Source organism: Canis lupus, chromosome 3 (genome assembly GCF_048164855.1).
Source record: "Canis lupus baileyi chromosome 3, mCanLup2.hap1, whole genome shotgun sequence".
In the NCBI taxonomy this organism is placed as follows: Eukaryota; Metazoa; Chordata; class Mammalia; order Carnivora; family Canidae; genus Canis; species Canis lupus.
In genome coordinates, this window is record NC_132840.1 from 45,274,275 (window position 1) to 45,293,970 (window position 19,696).

At 36.4% G+C, this 19,696-nt stretch overlaps 1 protein-coding gene across 1 annotated transcript; it reads right to left on the bottom strand.

Annotated features, from left to right (window-relative positions):
• Positions 1-9,321: 9,321 nt before the first annotated feature.
• On the bottom strand, positions 9,322-16,352 carry INSL5 (insulin like 5). The gene is given in 6 exon segments (XM_072813471.1): positions 9,322-9,555; positions 11,381-11,385; positions 11,959-11,985; positions 11,988-12,075; positions 13,438-13,562; positions 16,340-16,352. Coding segments are annotated over 6 exon segments (492 nt in total).
• Positions 16,353-19,696: the final 3,344 nt, after the last annotated feature.

Consider the following 19,696-nt stretch of genomic DNA (forward strand, 5'->3'; position numbering starts at 1 on the left):
GACTATGTGGCCTTCAGCATAACTATTTAACTCTGCCGTTAAAGCACAATAGCAGCCATGGATAATAAGTAACCAAGTAAGTGTCTCTGGATTTCAATACAACTTTCTTTGTGTAACTGTAAGATTAATTTTACATATTCTTCATGTATCATGAAGTTCTTTTTTTAAATATTTTATTTATTTGAGAAAGAGAAACAGAGAGAGAGAGAGCATGAATGGGGGGAGCAGCAGAGGGAGAGGGAGAAGCAGGCGCCCCACTGGGCAGGGAGCCCAATGGAGGGCTTGATCCCTGGGGACCCTGGAATCATGACCTGAGCTAAAGACAGATACTTAACCAACTGAGCCACTCAGGCACTCCTGAAGTTATTCTTCTTTTGACTTTATCCAACTACTTAAAAAGTAAAAACCCTTTTAGCATGTGAGCCATACAAAATCAAATGGTTAGGGCATATCTGGCCCATGGGCCACAGTTTGGCTACCTGGCTTCTAAAGGGTTCATCTTAGAGGAGGAAAAATTGGAAACATAATAAAGAAGTTGAAATTTTAATATTTCCTGCAGAAAGTAGAAAGTAAGCAGCAATGACATAGAAAATGACAATAGCATTTCTAAATTAATAAGTGAGAAAGGGGGGTTAGCCTTGCAAACAAAAAAATTAAATACTTGATTATATAGAATATAATCAAGTATATCATGTCACTCATTAAATATGAATTTGCTTCATTTTCCTATCAGATTGAATTAACAAAAGCCATAAATAAAAAACACATTCAGTTCTTCTGATATACAAAACATCAAATTAAAGAATATTATACTTTAGTGGATTTATTCTGAAAATGCAGAGAAATTTCAACATAAGGAAGGCTATCAAAGTAATTCTTCATCTTAAAAAAAATCAGAAAAATATATGATGAAGTCTAATAGGTATTTGATAAAATTGAAAAGCTATTTGAAACAAAATAAGTTCTTAAGCAAAATATAACACTCTTAAGATGACCAGTATTATATACACAAATATAATGTAAAGACCACTTTATTAATTTACTATTTATTTTTTCAAATACTTGAACCAGCAAACATCATACTGACTACTGAAATGTTAAAACTGCTTCCATTAAAATTAGGAACATGAAAGAAATGCCTACAGTCATTACCATTATTAAGAATTCTTCTGGTTACATTCCCAGTAAGGACTTCCCTAGCCATGCTGTCTAAAATCCAGTCCCCCACCAAGCCTTCCTATCCCCCTTCCATACTTTCTTTTCTCCTCAGTCACTATTTAATATTTCTCATGTTTATGTTTGCCTTCCATTATAATATACATTTTATTCATCTGTTTCATTCACAGTTGTACCCTTAGCATCCACAATGCCTGGCATTAATCTCAATAACTAATCGTTGCATTATAAGTCATAAGAATGTGAAGCAATCAACTTAAATTCTGGAAGAAACAAAATTGCCTTTTTATTAGTAGATAGCAATAGTGTATACCTAGAAAACCCAAGATAAAAAAAAAAAAAAAAGAAAACCCAAGATAGACTAGTAAAGCAGCCATTAAATTTAATAAAATAACTGGACAACGTTGCTGGAGATAAGATGAATATACAAGACCAAGATTTTTCTTTGTACTATAACAAGCATTTAGAAATAAACATGGGAGAAATTTCTCAGTCACAGTGGCAAATAAAGGTGGTAAGTAAAAAGGTACGAGACTCCTTATCAAAATACCACCAACATTTTTCACAGAGCTAGAACAAACAATTCTAAAATTTATATGGAACCAGAAAAGACCCTGAATAACCAAAGTTATATTGAAAAAGAAAGCCAAAGCTGGAGGCATCACAATTCCAGACTTCAAGCTTTATTACAAAGCTGTAATCATTAAGACAGTATGGTACAAGCACAAAAACAGACATATAGATCAATGGAACAGAATAGAGAACCCAGAAGTGGACCCTCAACTCCATGGTCAACTGATCTTTGACAAAATAGAAAAGAATATCCAATGGAAAAAAGTCTCTTCAACAAATGGTGTTGGGAGAACTGGACAGCCACATGCAGAGGAATGAAACTAGACCATTTCTTCACATCATAGACAAAAATAGACTCAAAAAGGATGAAAGACCTAAATGTGGGACAGGAATCCATCAAAATCCTAGAGTACAACACAGGTAGCAACCTTTTTGACTTCACCTGCAGCAGCAGCTTGCTAGACACATCTCCAGAGGCAAAGGAAACAAAAGCAAAAATGAACAATATATTGGGGCTTCATCAAGATTTCCTTCTGCACAGCTAAGGAAATAACAAAACTAAAAGGCTACTTACAGAATGGGAGAAGATATTTGCAAATGGTACATCAAATAAAGGGCTAGCACCCATGGTCTATAAAGAACTTCTCAAATTCCAAACACAAAAAAATCCAATCAGGAGATGGACAGAAGACACGAACAGACATTTCTCCAAAGAAGATCATGTGGCCTACACGCAGATAAAAAAATGCTCGACATCACTCAACATCAGGGAAATACAAACCAAAACCACAGTAAGATAACACCTCACACCAGTCAGAATGGCTAAAATTTACAACTCAGGAGACAACAGATATTGGCAAGGATGTGGAAAAAGGGGAACCCTATTACACTGTTGTTAGACTGAAAGCTGGTGCAGCCACTCTGGAAACCTGTATAGGGCTTCCTCAAAAAGTTAAAAATAGAACTATCCTGTGACTCAGCAATTGACCCAGTCCTAATGGACTACTTAGGCATTTATCCAAAGGATACAAAAATAGTGATTCAAAGGGGCACATGCACACCAATGTTTATGCGGCAGTGTCCACAATAACCAAACTATGGGAAAAGCCCAGATGTCCTTCAACAGGTGAATGGATAAAGAAGATGTGGTACAAATATACAATGGAATATTACTCAGGCATCATAAAGAATGAAATCTTTCCATTTGCAACAACATGGGTGGAACTAGAGGGTATTATGCTAAACAAAATAAGTCAGTCAGAGAAAGACAAATACCATGTGATTTCACTCATATGTGGAATTTAAGAAACAAAATAGATGAACACAGGGGAAGGGGAAAAATAATAAGATAAAAGCAGTGAGAGAGGCAAACCATAAGAGACTCTCAACTATAGGGAACAAACTGAGGGTTGCTGGAGGGAAGGCGAATGAGGGGCACTTGGTGTTATGAGCACTGGGTGTTGTATATAACTGATGAATCACTAAATTCTACCCCTGAAACTAATAATACACTATATGTTAACTAAATTGAGTTTAAATTAAAAAGATATATATATTTTTTTAAGTACAAGACCTACATAATTAACATTACAAAAAGTTACTAAAAGGAATAAAATATTATGTTATTATAGTAACATATTTGGATAGGAATTCTGAATATCATAGAATATGGTGTTTCTTGTACTAGTGCAAATATAATGCAATTCAAATTATAACTTCAATGAAATTTGGGGGGAACAAAATAACACAATTATGAAATCCTATGGAAGAATCAATGACTCATAAGAGCCATAAAAAATCCCCCAAAATCTAATCTATAATGATGGACAGCTTTCCTTAAAAGATATTACAATTTATCATAAAGTTACTGCAATTGAAATAGTATGTGGCTAATTCAAAATAAATAAAACAGTGAACAGAATAAAGGCCAAAAGTTCCAAATATAATGAAAACAACGTATGACTAAAATGACATGAAATTTCCTTGGGCAGAAGATGGTTCATTTAATAAATAATGCAGGAAACATTTTCTGTCCATTTGGAAGAAGATGAAAATTAAACATATCACATTAAACAAAAATAAATGTAATACCGATTACATTTAAATGCAAAGCATTAAAACAAGATTATCAGAATAAAATTTAGTAGAATTGGGGTGCCTGGGTGGCTCAGTGGTTGAGCGTCTACCTTTGGCTCAGGGCGTGATCCCAGAGTCCCAGGATCAAGTCCCACATCGGGATCCTTGTATGGAGCCTGCTTCTCCCTCTGTCTGTGTCTCTGCCTCTGTCTCTCTCTCTCTCTCATGAATAAATAAATAAAATCTTAAAAAAAGTATTTAGTAGAATTCTTGCACAACCTTGCACTGAGGGAGATGTTCATAAGCAAAGCAGAAAATACAGAAACTATAAAGAAAAAGACAGACATTAGCAAAAGACATCCTAACTGAAGTCAAGATATACCAAAGCATAGAGGGAAATATTTTACTCAGATGACAATCAAAAAGTTAGTATCTTTAATATAAAAAAAGCTTTGAAAATTGCTAAGAGAAGTATAAATACGTTAAAAAATGGGCAAATAGACAAATTTACAGAAAAGAAAATACAAATTTCTAATAAATACAAAAGGTGATCATAGTCATGATAATGCCAATAAAACCAAAATGGTATTCAATATTTCACCTTTAAGAATTACAAATTTCTGCAAGCATAATAACAGTATGGACAAGTGAGGACATAGAGAAATGGGTACTTTCACAAATTTCTAGTGAGAATGTGAATTAATATAAACTTTTTAGATGGTAATCTCAGTATGTGTTTTTAAATTTATTTATTTTTTGTGTGTGTTTTTAAATTTAAACTACACATACCAGGATATTACTGAAATATCTCCAAGATATACTACATACAACCACAAGATGTAAGATAGTGTGTATAATCCCTTTTTCTGTAAACTAGTATGATGGACTCAGTAGGTATTGTATTAGAGTAGGTCAACTACTACAAACTATAAAACCAAACATAGGGATCCCTGGGTGGCGCAGCGGTTTGGCGCCTGCCTTTGGCCCAGGGCATGATCCTGGAGACCCGGGATCGAATCCCACGTCGGGCTCCCAGTGCATGGAGCCTGCTTCTCCCTCTGCCTGTGTCTCTGCCTCTCTCTCTCTCTCTTTCTGTGACTATCATAAATAAATAAAAAATTAAAAAAAAAAACATAAAACAACTCAAAGGTTATTGTTACTAAGTTGTGGGATAGTATAAAAGATATTAAGGGCTAGTCTTAGACAATTCCAACTGGCCACAATTAGTCACTTGACCACAAAGGAAACAGAAATGTCATCTAGCTGTGTGCCCAAGAGGAAGAGGAGAAATTTTGATGGACAGCCCAAAGTCCCCGCTATAGATAATGAATAGGGAGATAGGTAGGTAGATAGACACATAGATATGGAGGAAGTTATCTACCTGTATTTGTAGTTATACTACATAAATTCAGTATAAATGTGATTTTTATTCCTGGCAGAAATGATAAGAAACTCTCCATAAGGGTTATATTATAACTTAGAACCAAATGGAAGAGGAGGAAGCTTTTGTTTTATTTTATATTTCTCTGGACTGTTTGCCTTTCTTATATATATATTTCCCACCCTCCAAAAAAGTAGCTATAGGATTTATTCAAGTGACAATAGTACATCCCATTCTTCCTCTTCATTTCTCTTTTCTCTGTGTACTTAAAATATATAGATACATTTTAAGTGGCTAATAAGTATATGTCAAATAAATAGTACTAAAACAAATATACTGAAAAAAATAAACATACCTTTTCTCCTAGAAACTTGATAAGCTAGCCCACTGAAATGAAAGTGTCAATATAAGGATACAAAAACAAGGCTATTTAGTGCATCTTTATTTGTAATGGCAAATACTGCAAATAATTTGAATACCTATTGATGAAATTTCAAAAAGTACAAATTATAGAATTGTAGCTCTCAAACTTTTTGGTTTCAGTACTCTTTACACTCTTAAAAAGTTATTAAGAACTCCAAAAGGAAAAAAAAAAAAAAGAACTCCAAAAGGGAGTTCTATATGAATTGAATTTATCCATATTTATCATAACAGAAATTTTAAAATATAATCTCATTTAAAAATAATAAACCCACCATTTGCTTCGACGTGGGTGGAACTGGAGGGTATTATGTTGAGTGAAATAAGTCAATCGGAGAAGGACAAACATTATATGGTCTCATTCATTTGGGGAATATAAATAATAGTGAAAGGGAATAAAGAGGAAAGGAGAAAAAATAAGTGGGAAATATCAGAAAGGGAGACAGAACATGGAAGACTCCTAACTCTGGGAAACGAACTAGGGGTGGTGGAAGGGGAGGAGGGCGGGGGGTGGGGGTGACTGGGTGGCAGGCACTGAGGTGGGCACTTGATGGGATGAGCACTGGGTGTTATTCTGTATGTTGGCAAATTGAACACCAATAAAAAATATTTATTATTAAAAAAAGAACTAAAAAAATAAAAATAATAAACGTACCATATGTTAATACAATAACATATTTTATGGAAAATGTCTATTTTCACAAAACAAAACACACAGTAAAAGAATGGCATTGTTTTCAGGCATGTGGGTGGCTCTGTCAGTTAAGCATCTGCCTTTGGCTCAGGTCATGATCCCAGAATCCTGGGATTGAGACCCGTGTCAGGTTCCTTGCTCTGTGGGGAGCCTGCTTCTCCCTCTCCCTCTGGCTACTGCTCCCCCTGCTTGTGCTTTCTCTGTCTCTTTTCACATACTCTTGATACTTTTTAAATATTATACCAAAACTCCACAAGTGGCTGTTTATTAAAGGTTAGTTGCAATGTAGAATCTGAAACCATATCAATGAAATTTTGTACTGTTAGATTAAAATCTTTATTTTGCACTTTGAATAGATCTCTTGTTCATGATTTTTAATATCATGCATAGATCATCTGGAAAATATTGGTTCACTGAGCTATGCTGATCTCCCAAGTATTGACACACTTCATTATGCAATGAATTATCAAAAAATAAAATTCATGAATATCATCACTGATGATATGGTGATGGTGATGGATAAAAGTTTTCCAAAATTGCTTATAAGCTTGAATTTTATCATCAGCAACAATAGTGTCAACTGTTTTCCTTGAAGTGACAGTCTTTGTTCATCTTCATATATTTTTTCATTTAAGTTCAAATACCTGAGTCTGAATAACTACAGTTTTTCAGTCTTTCTTTAAAAAAAAGAAAAGAGGGATCCCTGGGTGGCGCAGCGGTTTGGCACCTGCCTTTGGCCTAGGGCGCGATCCTGGAGACCCGGCATCGAATCCTACGTCGGGCTCCCGGTGCATGGAGCCTGCTTCTCCCTCTGCCTATGTCTCTGCCTCTCTCTCTCTCTCTGTGTGACTATCATAAATAAATAAACATTTTTAAAAAATAAATAAATAAAAAGAAAAAAAAGAAAAGAAAAGTACTTCCTGGAAAAAAGCAGCTAGTTTTAAGCTAACAACTCAATCATGTAAGTGCATTATTACCGTGAGACAACCATCATATCCCAGTATGTTCCAAAAGCTCTTCATGCAGCCTTCCCATTTCACCACCCACCATTTTGACAAGGCATGTACTCAAGGACTGATATTTAATATAATTAATTTTTACTGCCTCATCAATGGACATTCTTTCAGTGACACCAAATAAAACAAACAACAGACAAAAAGCCAAAAAAAAAAAAAAAGCCAACAAACAAAAACCAGGGAGTTATGAGTGGTGAAGAATGCATTGACTATCATCGTAGTTTGATGTGACAGCCTTGATTCATGCTAAGCAGCCTAAATTTGAATCCAGTAACACCACCTCCTTAGCTGTGTGTGACTTAGGGCATATTTACTTGATTCTACTGAGCTTTAGTTCCTCTATCTGCAAAACAGTGATAAAGTGCTATTGACTCTCATGGATTTTTTGCAACAAATGAATGAAATAAAACGTTTAAATGCCATGCCCAACGCCATGACATAGTTTAAGAGCCCAATACATAGTAGATGGATTTCAACTACAGACTGCAGTGTTAATAAAAGCAGCACCTCAGATAACAGGAAATCTATTGTTATAACTTACTGGAGAGTTGACTGTCAGATTTAGAAATGAAAACATAGTTTTGTGATTTCCTTACTTTGTCTTTCTATCTGTGAAGACCTCCAATTGTGTCACAAGACTCAACTATCTGGGTTGTCAGTTTTTTTAACTTCTAGAATGAGAACACAATGTCCTTCTACCTTTGAGAAAGTAAAACCCAAAGCAGCCCAGACTATAGGAAAGAGCTTATTATTCTAACACTTTCTGGGTTTTAGCTGTTTGGGGACCTAACCAACACACATATGCCTCCAGTTATCTTCAAGTACAAGGGCTGCCCTACGACCCAGCAATTGCACTGTTGGGGATTTACCCCAAAGATTCAGATGCAATGAAACGCCAAGACACCTGCACCCCCATGTTTCTAGATGTTTCTAGCAGCAATGTCCACAATAGCCAAACTGTGGAAGGAGCCTCGGTGTCCATCGAAAGATGAATGGATAAAGAAGATGTGGTCTATGTATACAATGGAATATTACTCAGCCATTAGAAATGACAAATACCCACCATTTGCTTCAACGTGGATGGAACTGGAGGGTATTATGTTGAGTGAAGTAAGTCAATCGGAGAAGGACAAACATTATATGTTCTCATTCATTTGGGGAATATAAATAATAGTGAAAGGGAATATAAGGGAAGGGAGAAGAAATGTGTGGGAAATATCAGAAAGGGAGACAGAACATAAAGCCTCCTAACTCTGGGAAACGAACTAGGGGTGGTGGAAGGGGAGGAGGGCGGAGGGTGGGGGTGAATGGGTGACGGGCACTGAGGGGGGCACTTGATGGGATGAGCACTGGGTTTATTCTGTATGTTGGTAAATTGAACACCAATAAAAAATAAATTTATTATAAAAAAAGTACAAGGGCTGCATATTAGGGAACACTTATCAAGCACTTTAAGATGTTTTGAGAAAAGCACTTTGTTTAGATTCTTATACGTTGACCATGAATCAATGTTTAAATTCTCAGTAATAGTATACAGCAACCCAAAATTTAAGAGTGGATAGTTATTTCTGGATGATGAGGTAAAAGTTGATTTTTATTTTCTTTTTATGTTTGTTTGTTTTTGGTTTTGTTTTACATTTTCTTACCATCAGCATAATCTATTTACTGTGTTAAAGTTATTTTAAATTTTTTTTAAAAGGAGAAAATCACAGTGAGTTTGGTTTATGGCATTTTTACTGCGATTTTGCACAGCATTTAAAATTTCAAAGGATAAGTTAAAATTTTTAAAGAACAGTGCACTCACCTTGGCAAAAGGAGGAAATAGACTTCACTGTGGTTTTAACCACTCACCCACAACTTTGAGGAAAGAAAGATTGTCTAGCCAAAAGCCATTACTTTAATAACACAATATAAGCATTGTACTGAGCAGTAAAACATGTTAACATGTGCTAAAGCTCTACCATCTTTGGGTATTGGCTCTTGTCTTAACAAAGAGCAAGCAAATCAGTTATGGAACAGCAGACAGTGCAACACACACTTTATAAGTCTTGTTTTAACATCACCCAGTGCTTCTCTGAGCCCCAAAACCCTCCAGTAGGCAGCTGTCCATCCTGAAGACTTTCCTCCCCTGAGGAATCCACCTTCGGGAGGTTTTGCGCTGTGCTTTCCTCAGAAACATAATCATAAACATAATTTGGGAGCTGGAGGTGGTTTCCTCACTCAGTGGTATGGAAGAGAAAAAAAGAATACTTCCTCAGAGGGACCTGACAAAGAAGGAAGGTAGCAGCCAAGTTCTACGCTTGGGAAAATGCATTGGATTTTTAAAGGAAATTGAATCCTACCCATTATTTTCTTTAAATGTCTGGCTTCAGAAAGATTAGACATTCTGGGAAGAACTCGGTCATCTCCACCCACCTCATTTTACAGAGGAGAAATGACACAGCCAGTGTCTTGAGGCCAGTGAATAGCCAAGTCAGGGCTGGCCTTCTGTTGTACTGGTTACCTCTGCTTGTTGACCAGCAGCTTCCATGATATTAGTTACATGCTATTAACACACACACACACACACACACACACACCAACAAAAAATAACCCTGAGTATGCCGTGTAAAGCTCATCAGTAAGGCAGGAAGTGGAGATATAAACCTCTATGTCTGAAAACAAAAAGTAATTCCCACTATTACCGGAGTGTTGTTCCCAAAGTGCTCCCTCAATGTAATCTTGTTCAAACTCATTTATCAGTACCTTAGCATACTGGCAAGTACCAAGAAAACCTACATGAATGAATGCTGATTAGGCAACCACTAATGGGTGGAATAGATAATACATGAGAAAATACTCTGTGAAAGATAAAATAAACTATTATGATGTCAGTGGTGTTAAAAAGAAAGCCTTGCATGGACATCCATTCCACTGCCCTATGTGTTTCATGGATATTCCAAATATATTCTTTCTATCTTTCTTTTGTTTTTAAGATTTTATTTATTTACTTGTGAGAGAGAGAGAGAGAGAGAGAGAGAGGCAGAGACACAGGCAGAGGGAGAAGCAGGCTCCATACAGGAAGCTTGATGTGGGACTCGATCCTGGGTCTCCAAGATCACACCCTGGGCTGAAGGCGGCACTAAACCTCCGAGCCACCCGGGCTGCCCCCAAATATATTCTTTCTACTGCATTTTGGCTTGCTAATCCAGAGGTGGATAAATAATGATAAGCCTAGTAAATTATGCTTACTGTCTTAAGATTTAAAAAACTCTTATTATATCTGTTAACATCTAGTAACTATGAACCTCTCAATGTGGGAGTAGTAAGTTCATAATTTTTCAAGAAATTAGCCCACCAAAATATGAAAACTGTGGGTCATTTTCTAAAAATATTTTTGTTTACCAAAGTCATTTGTTTTTTTTTTAAGATTTTATTTATTTATTCATGACAGACACACACACACACACACAGTAGGGAGAAGCAGGCTCCATGCAGGAGCCTGATGTGGGACTCGATCCCAGGTCTCCAGGATCATGCCCTGGCCTGAAGGCGGCGCTAAACCGCTGGGCCACCAAGGCTGCCCTACCAAAGTTGTTTGAACGCACATTGAAAGCTTTACAATTATATATGTGCTTGCAACATTATGTAGTCACATTTTCCTTTTTTAACTTTTTATTATAAAACTATAACTCTCAATGATGAACATAGAATCTTAAACAAATTCTATTTCACACTTTAACATAGGATTAGCCAAAAATTCCAGTCAAACTTCTTGAATTGAAAAATGAAGAAATGCAGTGAAGTCAGTCCCCTCGGTATTTCTGAAACACATTAGACTTATTCCTACCTTCTACATCTTGATCAAACAATCCCTACTAGAACTCCCATCAGAATTCCACTTCACCTCACTCTTCGTAACTCCCCAAATCCTACGTGTCCTTTAGGCCCTCTAACAAATACTCCTGCTCTCAAATACCCCTGCCTCTCCGATGCTATCATTTATGACAGCAGTTCACCATCTTCTCTTTCCCACCTGAGATCCAGTATAGAACAAACAAAGACCTCAGCTCTTGAAGCCAAATGGACTTAGTTTGCTCCCTAGCCATGCTACATAGCAGCTGGGTGAACAATTTTGTCCCCAGTAAAATGGTAAATGGAGGTAATATTGCTTACTTCACAGGATGCTTATCAGCAAACTGAATGAGATATTGCACATGAAACCACCTGGCACTTAATAAGTGCTCAATAACATTTTCCTTCCTTCTATCCTCATTTAGCATCTGCCTAAATTCCACCTTATTATATTCTATAATTATCCACATGTGAAATTATCCCTGCCACTTCGACATGTCCCTTAAAATCATGGGTTTCTCTCTAGTCCCCATAGCACCCGCCATAGACATTGAGCTCATCAAAGTAGTTATGCAATCAAATGACCTCAAGCTGGAGACTACAGCACACGAGGTCCTTATTTTCTGAAAGGTAGCAAGCTCACTTCTTTCCCAAGCCAAATTCAATTTATTTTAATAATTAAGCCCTTAAACTGATACAGAAGTGGCTTAGAAGTCTAGAGAAACAAGTTCTAAACCAAGCCCGGAAAAACAAATAATAAATGAAGGAGTCACATGAGTTCATGTTACCTTGCTGACTTTGAGGGATCCCTTTGGGTGCCTTCTCCACCTGGAGCTAGCACAGAAATGGACAACTGCTTTTATGTACTCTAGCCCCCAGAGGAGCTTCATGGACTCCTCAAGAATCTGATGTGGTGAACATTGCCAAATTAAGTTTTGAAGTTACTGTCACACTCTTGTCCAATTTATACTATCTTTCCCAACATTTTATTGGTCAGAGCCTCATTTTAACAATATTTACAAAGCACAAAGGTTACATCGTGAAGTTTTGATAATGTGCCTTTATGATTATTGCTAGTTATTCAGTCACTTCTGAACACCATCACTTACCATTAACTGCATCCATGAAACAATAAACAGAACGCTCTCTTAGAGAACATCTAGAAAAATACAGGCTTTGGAAGTAGCCATGTATAACTCTCAATGAATCTTTCCACATTTGGCCAGCAAAAGTTTGTTGATTGTATCTCTAACTAGAGCGCTTAATCCTCTTTATTTGGAGATTGACATAACTTTTCCTTCTCATCTAGTCTGCAACTCATTTTACTATCTGTGTGGCTTGGAACATGTAACTGTCTTCTCTGAGTCTAGTTTCCTCATTTGTGAGGAAATTATTTACACTTATGTTGTTGTGAAGACAGAAGAAGTTAACACAAGTAAAACACATAGCATCATATAAGATGTTTAATAAACACTGAGTAAATTGACAATGTGATACTCAAGGGATGATAAATGTGATTTTTGGTTGCAAATAGCTACTACGGAAGGCTTTTATGTATAACTCTTGATCTCATAACTATCCATAAATTTGCGCTGCCCTGATCTTTTTCTTTCCTTCCTTCATTCTTTCCTTTCCTTTCCTTTGTTCCTTTCCTCCTTCCACAAATAAGTTCTAAAAGGCAGAACCATTGAGTACTATTTCTGAAACTGTTTTCTCTAGGACATGAGTCTTTGAAGATGGTCTTTGAAAAAAAATCCTATGGTAATAGTCCCTTTCTTGGGGGATTAATAATGCTTATTTTATTTAACGGCTCAGAGAAGACTTATAGTTAGGAATCTTCTTTAATATGTTTAATTCAGGGCAGCCCAGGTGGCTAGGTGGTTTGGCGCCTGCCTTTGGCCCAGGGCATGGTCCTGGAGACCCAGGATCGAGTCCCACGTCGGGCTCCCTGCATGGAGCCTGCTTCTCCCTCTGCCTGTGTTTCTGCCTCTCTCTCTCTCTCTCTGTCTCTCATGAATGAATAAAATTTTAAAAAATATATGTTTAATTCAAAGTTTCCCAAACTTATTTGACCCAAGAAAATCTTTCACCATGAAATTGACTAATATCTGGGGTAGTCATGAATTTCTAAAGAAGATGTATTTTCAGTTTTCTTCTTTTCAGGCACATGGTAGGATTCTATTCTCCTGTTCTTTAAAGCTGGATGTGGTCATGTGACACGTTTTAGCAAATAAAAGATGACTGGAAATAACATCTGTCACTTGTACCTGGCATTTAAGAATTGGTGCCTGATTCCCCAATTCTCCCTCTTTCTCACCTCGATGACCAATAGCATTCTTGATAGAATCTGGTCTCTGAGTCAGAACAATATAGGGGACAGCCACCTGCTCACCTGTAATGAATATATAACGTAAATGAGAAGTAAATTCTTAGCATTTAAAACCACTAAGATTTGGTGATTATTGGTGTGGCAACATAATTGGACTTATCCAGACTAGTATGATTATCTTAAAGTTATTTACATCTTATAGATGTAGACAATGTTTACAATGATCCAAGTTTTTAGATCAAAGATTAGTTATTTGAACTTAACAGCTGGAATCAATTGCCATGTGCTCAATATGATTGATAATATGAAGATCCACAATTAATAGGAATCAAAATTTCAAATTAACAACGGAACAATGGATGGAGTAAACGTGTATTTCATCTATAAATTGTTATCAAGGAACTGTGGCCACAAGAATATTTAATACATGGTGTTAGAGCAGGATGGCATGAGTTATAAGTACATCTGTCACACTCGGATTTGGAAAATCAGATCTCCATTTTACCATTAAATATCTATGTGTCCTTAGGAAATACTTGGTGTTTCTGAATCTCAGTTTCTTCATTCGTAAAATAGAGATGATGATACTGACTTCTTTAGGGTGGTCATCAGGATTAAATTATGCAGAGTACTATCAGAGTCTCTAGCACAAAGGAAGCTTTCAATAGATTGATCATTCATGGTAATAGTAAGGATTATAATTCTACCAAATATTACATTGTGTCACAGTGGCCTTGGTGTTAGAATGCTAGAGTTTTAATACTAGTTCTACAGTTTCCAGCTAGGAGAGCTTGAGAGAGCCATTTAAACTGTAATTTGATTTTCTAATTTGTAATCTGGAAAAATATCACAGGATCAAATGAAGCGATGTTAATTATAGCACAGATAAATTTTAAAATATACCACATAGGGTGGGGGAGTGGGGGTGACTGGGTGACGGGCACTGAGGTGGGCACTTGACGGGATAAGCACTGGGTGATATTCTATATGTTGGCAAATTGAACACCAATAAAAAATAAATTTATTAAAAAATAAAATAAAATATACCACATATAGTTATTTTATGTTAAGGATGATTATAAGATCACTCCATAAATTTGTTATCAAACATATTATCAGACTTATTTTTTTTTAAGATTTTATTTATTTATTCATGAGAGACACACAGAGAGAGAGGCAGAGACACAGGCAGAGGGAGAAGCAGGTTCCATGCAGGAAGTCTGACATGGGACTCGATCCCGGGTTTCTGGGATCAGGCCCTAGGCTGCAGTCAGCTCTAAACTCCTGAGCCACTCGGGCTGCCCAAACTTATTTGTATTCATACGGATTGCTTCTAAAGGGTGTTTTCATCATAGGGCACCCCTATTCATCTAGCTATTTCTGGGAGTCATTGACAACTCCTCATTCTCCCTCTCTCTTCCCTGACTAAAACCTCCTTCTTACACACACATCCATTAAACCACCAAGTCTACCTCTAACTTTCTCTGTGATCCACTTATTCATTCTTCTTTATCCTCTCTGCCATGATCTTCAACTCTCATTTAGAGACTGCAACAGTCTTTCAACTGGCTCTATCTCCTCCATCAAGCCATTGTTCACACTGCTGCTGAAATGATCTTTCTAAACATATGCTTATATTATTTATTGCCCACTTTGAAAACTCTTCAGTGGCTTTCCATTTTCCTCAAGAAAAAGTCCAAATTTCCTTATCATGGCCTACAAGACCTTTCATGATATGCCTGTGTCTACTTGTACAGGCCCTCAAACTCTCAGTGGTCTAGCTCTATGAAACTCACCATTTGTGGAAACTGTGTTCTCTCTCTCTCTCTCTCTCTCTCTCTCTCTCTCAGCAGGCCTTTGCCCCTGCTGTTTTCTTCACCTGAAACCTCTTTTCCTACCCTCTTTCAAACTAGTTAACTTCTACTCCATAAATACCTGTAGAATGGGTATTGAAATATCACTTATTTAGACAACTTTCTGCATAACTTAATGAATAAAACTTTCTTAGTTCACACTTCAGTAATTTTTTAAACTGCTCTATCAGTAAGAATTTAAGTGAACAGCTAAAAATGTTTTTAATAATATTAAAAAACAATATTTTATATTTACAGTTTAATTTTGTATGGACAAGGAAGCTATTTTCTTTTTATGTTCTTGTCATTATTTTGGGTTTTTAGAAATTTAAAAGTTTTTAATAAATAAATTGAAAAAGCTCAATAAGCAATTGAAATATACAATAATTTAAAAACTCAATAAAAGTATTATCAGTGATTTATGATGTGTAAGATCCCTAAAAATATCCTGGGATACTTTTTCCTTCCTAGTTGAATAGCACCAAATCTTTAATAGTTATTCAAAGAAATACAGACATGGTGAGAGCACATTTTTCATGAGTTGTTCTAGATGCTACACAAATGTGTCATCAACTTAGAAAAAGCAGTGCTTATTTTGATAAGATTCATAACCATGTTTTATATGTTCCAACTTAATGGACATGTTCTGCTTTCTATGTAACCCAGGGATTAGTTTCATGTAAACTGTTAGCCTTTTAGTTTTATCACCCACTGAGTATTGCCAACCCAAGCAAATGAAGGTTAATAGCCTAGCAAATGTTCTATGGACTTGAGGGTAGACTTGAACATTGCAGTAAATCCTGAACAAAACAGACCCAAAGCCCAAATGGAACAAATGACATCATTAGCATAGTCTGTATCTCCTGAAGGAGGAACGGGGCCTTGCAAGGACTAGCCAGCTGCAAAGCGCAAAGAAGTTCTTGGACCAAGAAGTGGGAAGGTGGTCTGGAATAATCAGAATGAGAACTACCATTTCTGAGTACCTACTTTGTGCAGGCATCGTTCTAAGTGTTTTGTGTTGGAGGTAAATTGTACCAGTCAGTGGGAACACAATCTCAAAAGTACCAGCAATATTTGCCTAAAGGAAGTCATCATAAATCTGTTTTCAACCTTTGTCTTGAGGGAGAAAATTGATTTTATATTGCTATAGAGCAAAGAAAACTATAACCTATGTTCAGCTGATTTTCAAGTCTGATTTTACGTTTTGCTTGATTTAATGTTCTGTGTTTTCCACAGTTAACATACCCTCTATGATGTTAAGATATTTTGTTAGGACATCATTTACACATCACTCATTGCATGGACAATGGTTTCTCTGAGGCTGACTGTGCTCCCTCCTAGGCCTTACTGCTTCCTGAACAATGCTATTTAGAAGCAGGTCATAGGTCCCCTCTACTCTATAGATTCATTAGGCCTCTCTCTTTTCGTCATTCCCCACCCCTTCCAGCCCCACAGAAACTTCACTTTTCACTTCCTGTTTAAGATACTTGGAATAGGGGCAGGTCCTGAAGAAGGGAGCTCAGAAAAGGCTCTCTTGAGAAGATGAGATATGAACTCAGATCTGAAGGAAGAGCAAAGAGTTAACATGTTGAAGAGGAGTGAGGGATGGGAAGGAAAGTGTTCATTTGGGGATGAAACCTTAATTATAGAAGAATATATATTCATGTGCTTTGGTTATGAAACTTCATTGAACTATACAGACATTAACCATTCGCTACACAATAGTGGAAAATGTTTAAGGACTGCTCAAAGCCTTGGACTTGAGTTTATGCCTGACTAGTTATCAGATATATGGTCTTTGGTAAGTTATATTACCTATTTAAGCCTTAATTATATTATCTGGAAAATAGAGATTATAATAATAACTACCTCTCTTATCTGACCCATAGGATTGGTCTAAGGATATAACAAGATAATGGACGTGAAAGTGCTCTACAAACTGTAAAGTACTTTAACATACGTTATTACTAGTGTGTTGTTGATAACTAAATCTATTCACAGTACAATTCAATATTTTCTTTTAGGGAGACTTTTATTGAAACAAAATGGCAAATACAGAGTGTTCTGCTTCTCATTTGTATGTAACTACACAGAGGTGAACCAAAGGAACACACTATGATACAAATTGTATCATGAATACAACCTTCCTTCCCTACAACAGTTGCAAGAGCATCTAACAACTTACAACTTACAGAAGTTCTATGTGAAAGGTGGATGGTAGAGAATGACCAAATAAAGTAATGAATATGTAGGAGTCTAAAATAGGAGTCTAAAGTCAGACAAGTCAAGTCATCATTTAGGCTCCTAATTAGTACATTAGCAGTGCGTGTGTGTGTGTGTGTGTGTGCGCACATGTGTTGTTGTTTTTTTTTAAGATTTTATTTATTTATTCATGAGAGACAGAGAGAGAGAGAGAGAGAGAGAGAGAGAGACAGGCAGAGGGAGAAGCAGTTTCCATGCATGGAGTCCGATGCGGGACTCAATCCCGGATCTCCAGGATCATATCCTGGGCCGAAGGCAGGCGCTAAACCGCTGAGCCACCCAGGGATCCCCCACATGTGTGTTTAAGGATAAAATGAGACAGCTAATTTCTAAGCAGAACTCCCATTCAATTCTTAAAATTCTATTTTTTTTTTAAACTCCACAACATATGTAATTGGGAAAATGTATATTAAAACGAGATACAACTACACATCAATTAGAATAGTCACAATTGGGATCCCTGGGAGGTGCAGCGGTTTGGTGCCTGCCTTTGGCCCAGGGCGCGATCCCGGAGACCCAGGATCAAATCCCACATCGGGCTCCCAGTGCATGGAGCCTGCTTCTCCCTCTGCCTGTGTCTCTGCCTCTCTCTCTCTCTCTCTCTATCATAAAAAAAAAAAAAAAAGAATAGTCACAATTTAGAATATTGACAATACTAGAGAGGCAAGGATATGGAAAAGTAGCAGCTCTCATACATTACTGGAAGGAACAAAAAATTGTGGACAGCCACTTTGAAAAATAATTTGGGTTTTGGGTAGGGAGGAGTTTGTCTTGTTTTGTTTGTTTTTGCAAAATTGGACATGCTATACGATCAATAATCATTCTTCTTGATATTAACTCAAAGGAGTTAAAAACTTATGTCCACACAAAATCCTGCACACAAATGTTTTTAGCAACTTTATTCATAATTGTCAAAATTTGGAAGCAACCAAGATGTCCTTCAGTAGGTGAATGATAAACTGTGGTATGTGCAGACAATGGAATATCATTCATCACTAAAAAGGAATGAGCCATAAAGCCATGAATAGACATGGAAGAACCTTAAATTCACCTTATTAAGTGAAAGAAGCCAATGTGAAAAGGTTATATACACTGATTCCAATTATAGAATATTCTGAAAAAGATAAAATCACTGAGACAGTAAAAGATCTGTGGTTGCCGGATTGGAGGCAAGGTAAATAACAGACAGAGCACAGAGGATTTTTAGGGCAGTGAAAATGCTCTATATAATACTATAATTTGGATATATGTTATTATACATTTGTCCAAACCCATAGATTATACAACACTAAAGGCGAACCATTATGTATACTCTGGGTATTTAAGGAGGTGTCAGGCTCATTGATTGTAACAAATATACCACTTTGGTGAGTGTTGTTAATAATGGGAGAGGCTATGTGTTGGTGGGGGCAAGGAGCATATGGGAAATCTCTTGTACCTTCTTTTGGTTTTGTTATGAGACTAAAGCAACCAAAAACAAATACTAAATTTTTAAAGAAAATTTATTAGAAATAGAGCTTACTACTAGTGAGAAGCCAAAACCAATCTAGAAAGCCAGCAAAATAATTGCTTCTATAATTCCTTCTATAATTTAAAGATCTTAAAATCAAAATTGATGCTAATCTTAAACTATCAGAGTCTGTAAAATCAGGAGTGAGAAGGGTAAAATGAAAGAGGTTCAGTGCCTCAGGATCAGTTGCCCAGTCTAAGAATAAAAAAATAGTTTTATTTTTCATTTAGACTTGATGAGCAGGGATGGTACAATACATGAACAATTTTGAATGGTCAAAAGTACATGATAAAAAGAAACATTGTTTCAATTAAATCAAGTTTTTATTTTGTTATACAGCATGTTATAGAAAGTCCAACCTTTAGGAAAGATGAAAAGATGAACAACGAGGATTTATATCAGCAGAAAATTTATAATTCTTATTACTTGGCCTAAGCTCTGGGTCTACCTAAGAAATCACCTTGCTTTTTTTTTTTTTTTTTTCACCTTGCTTTTGTTTAAAGGATGGCTCCAAAGAAATGGAGATTGTGAAGAAGTGGACACATAAAAGGCAGATTCTATCGTTGCACACA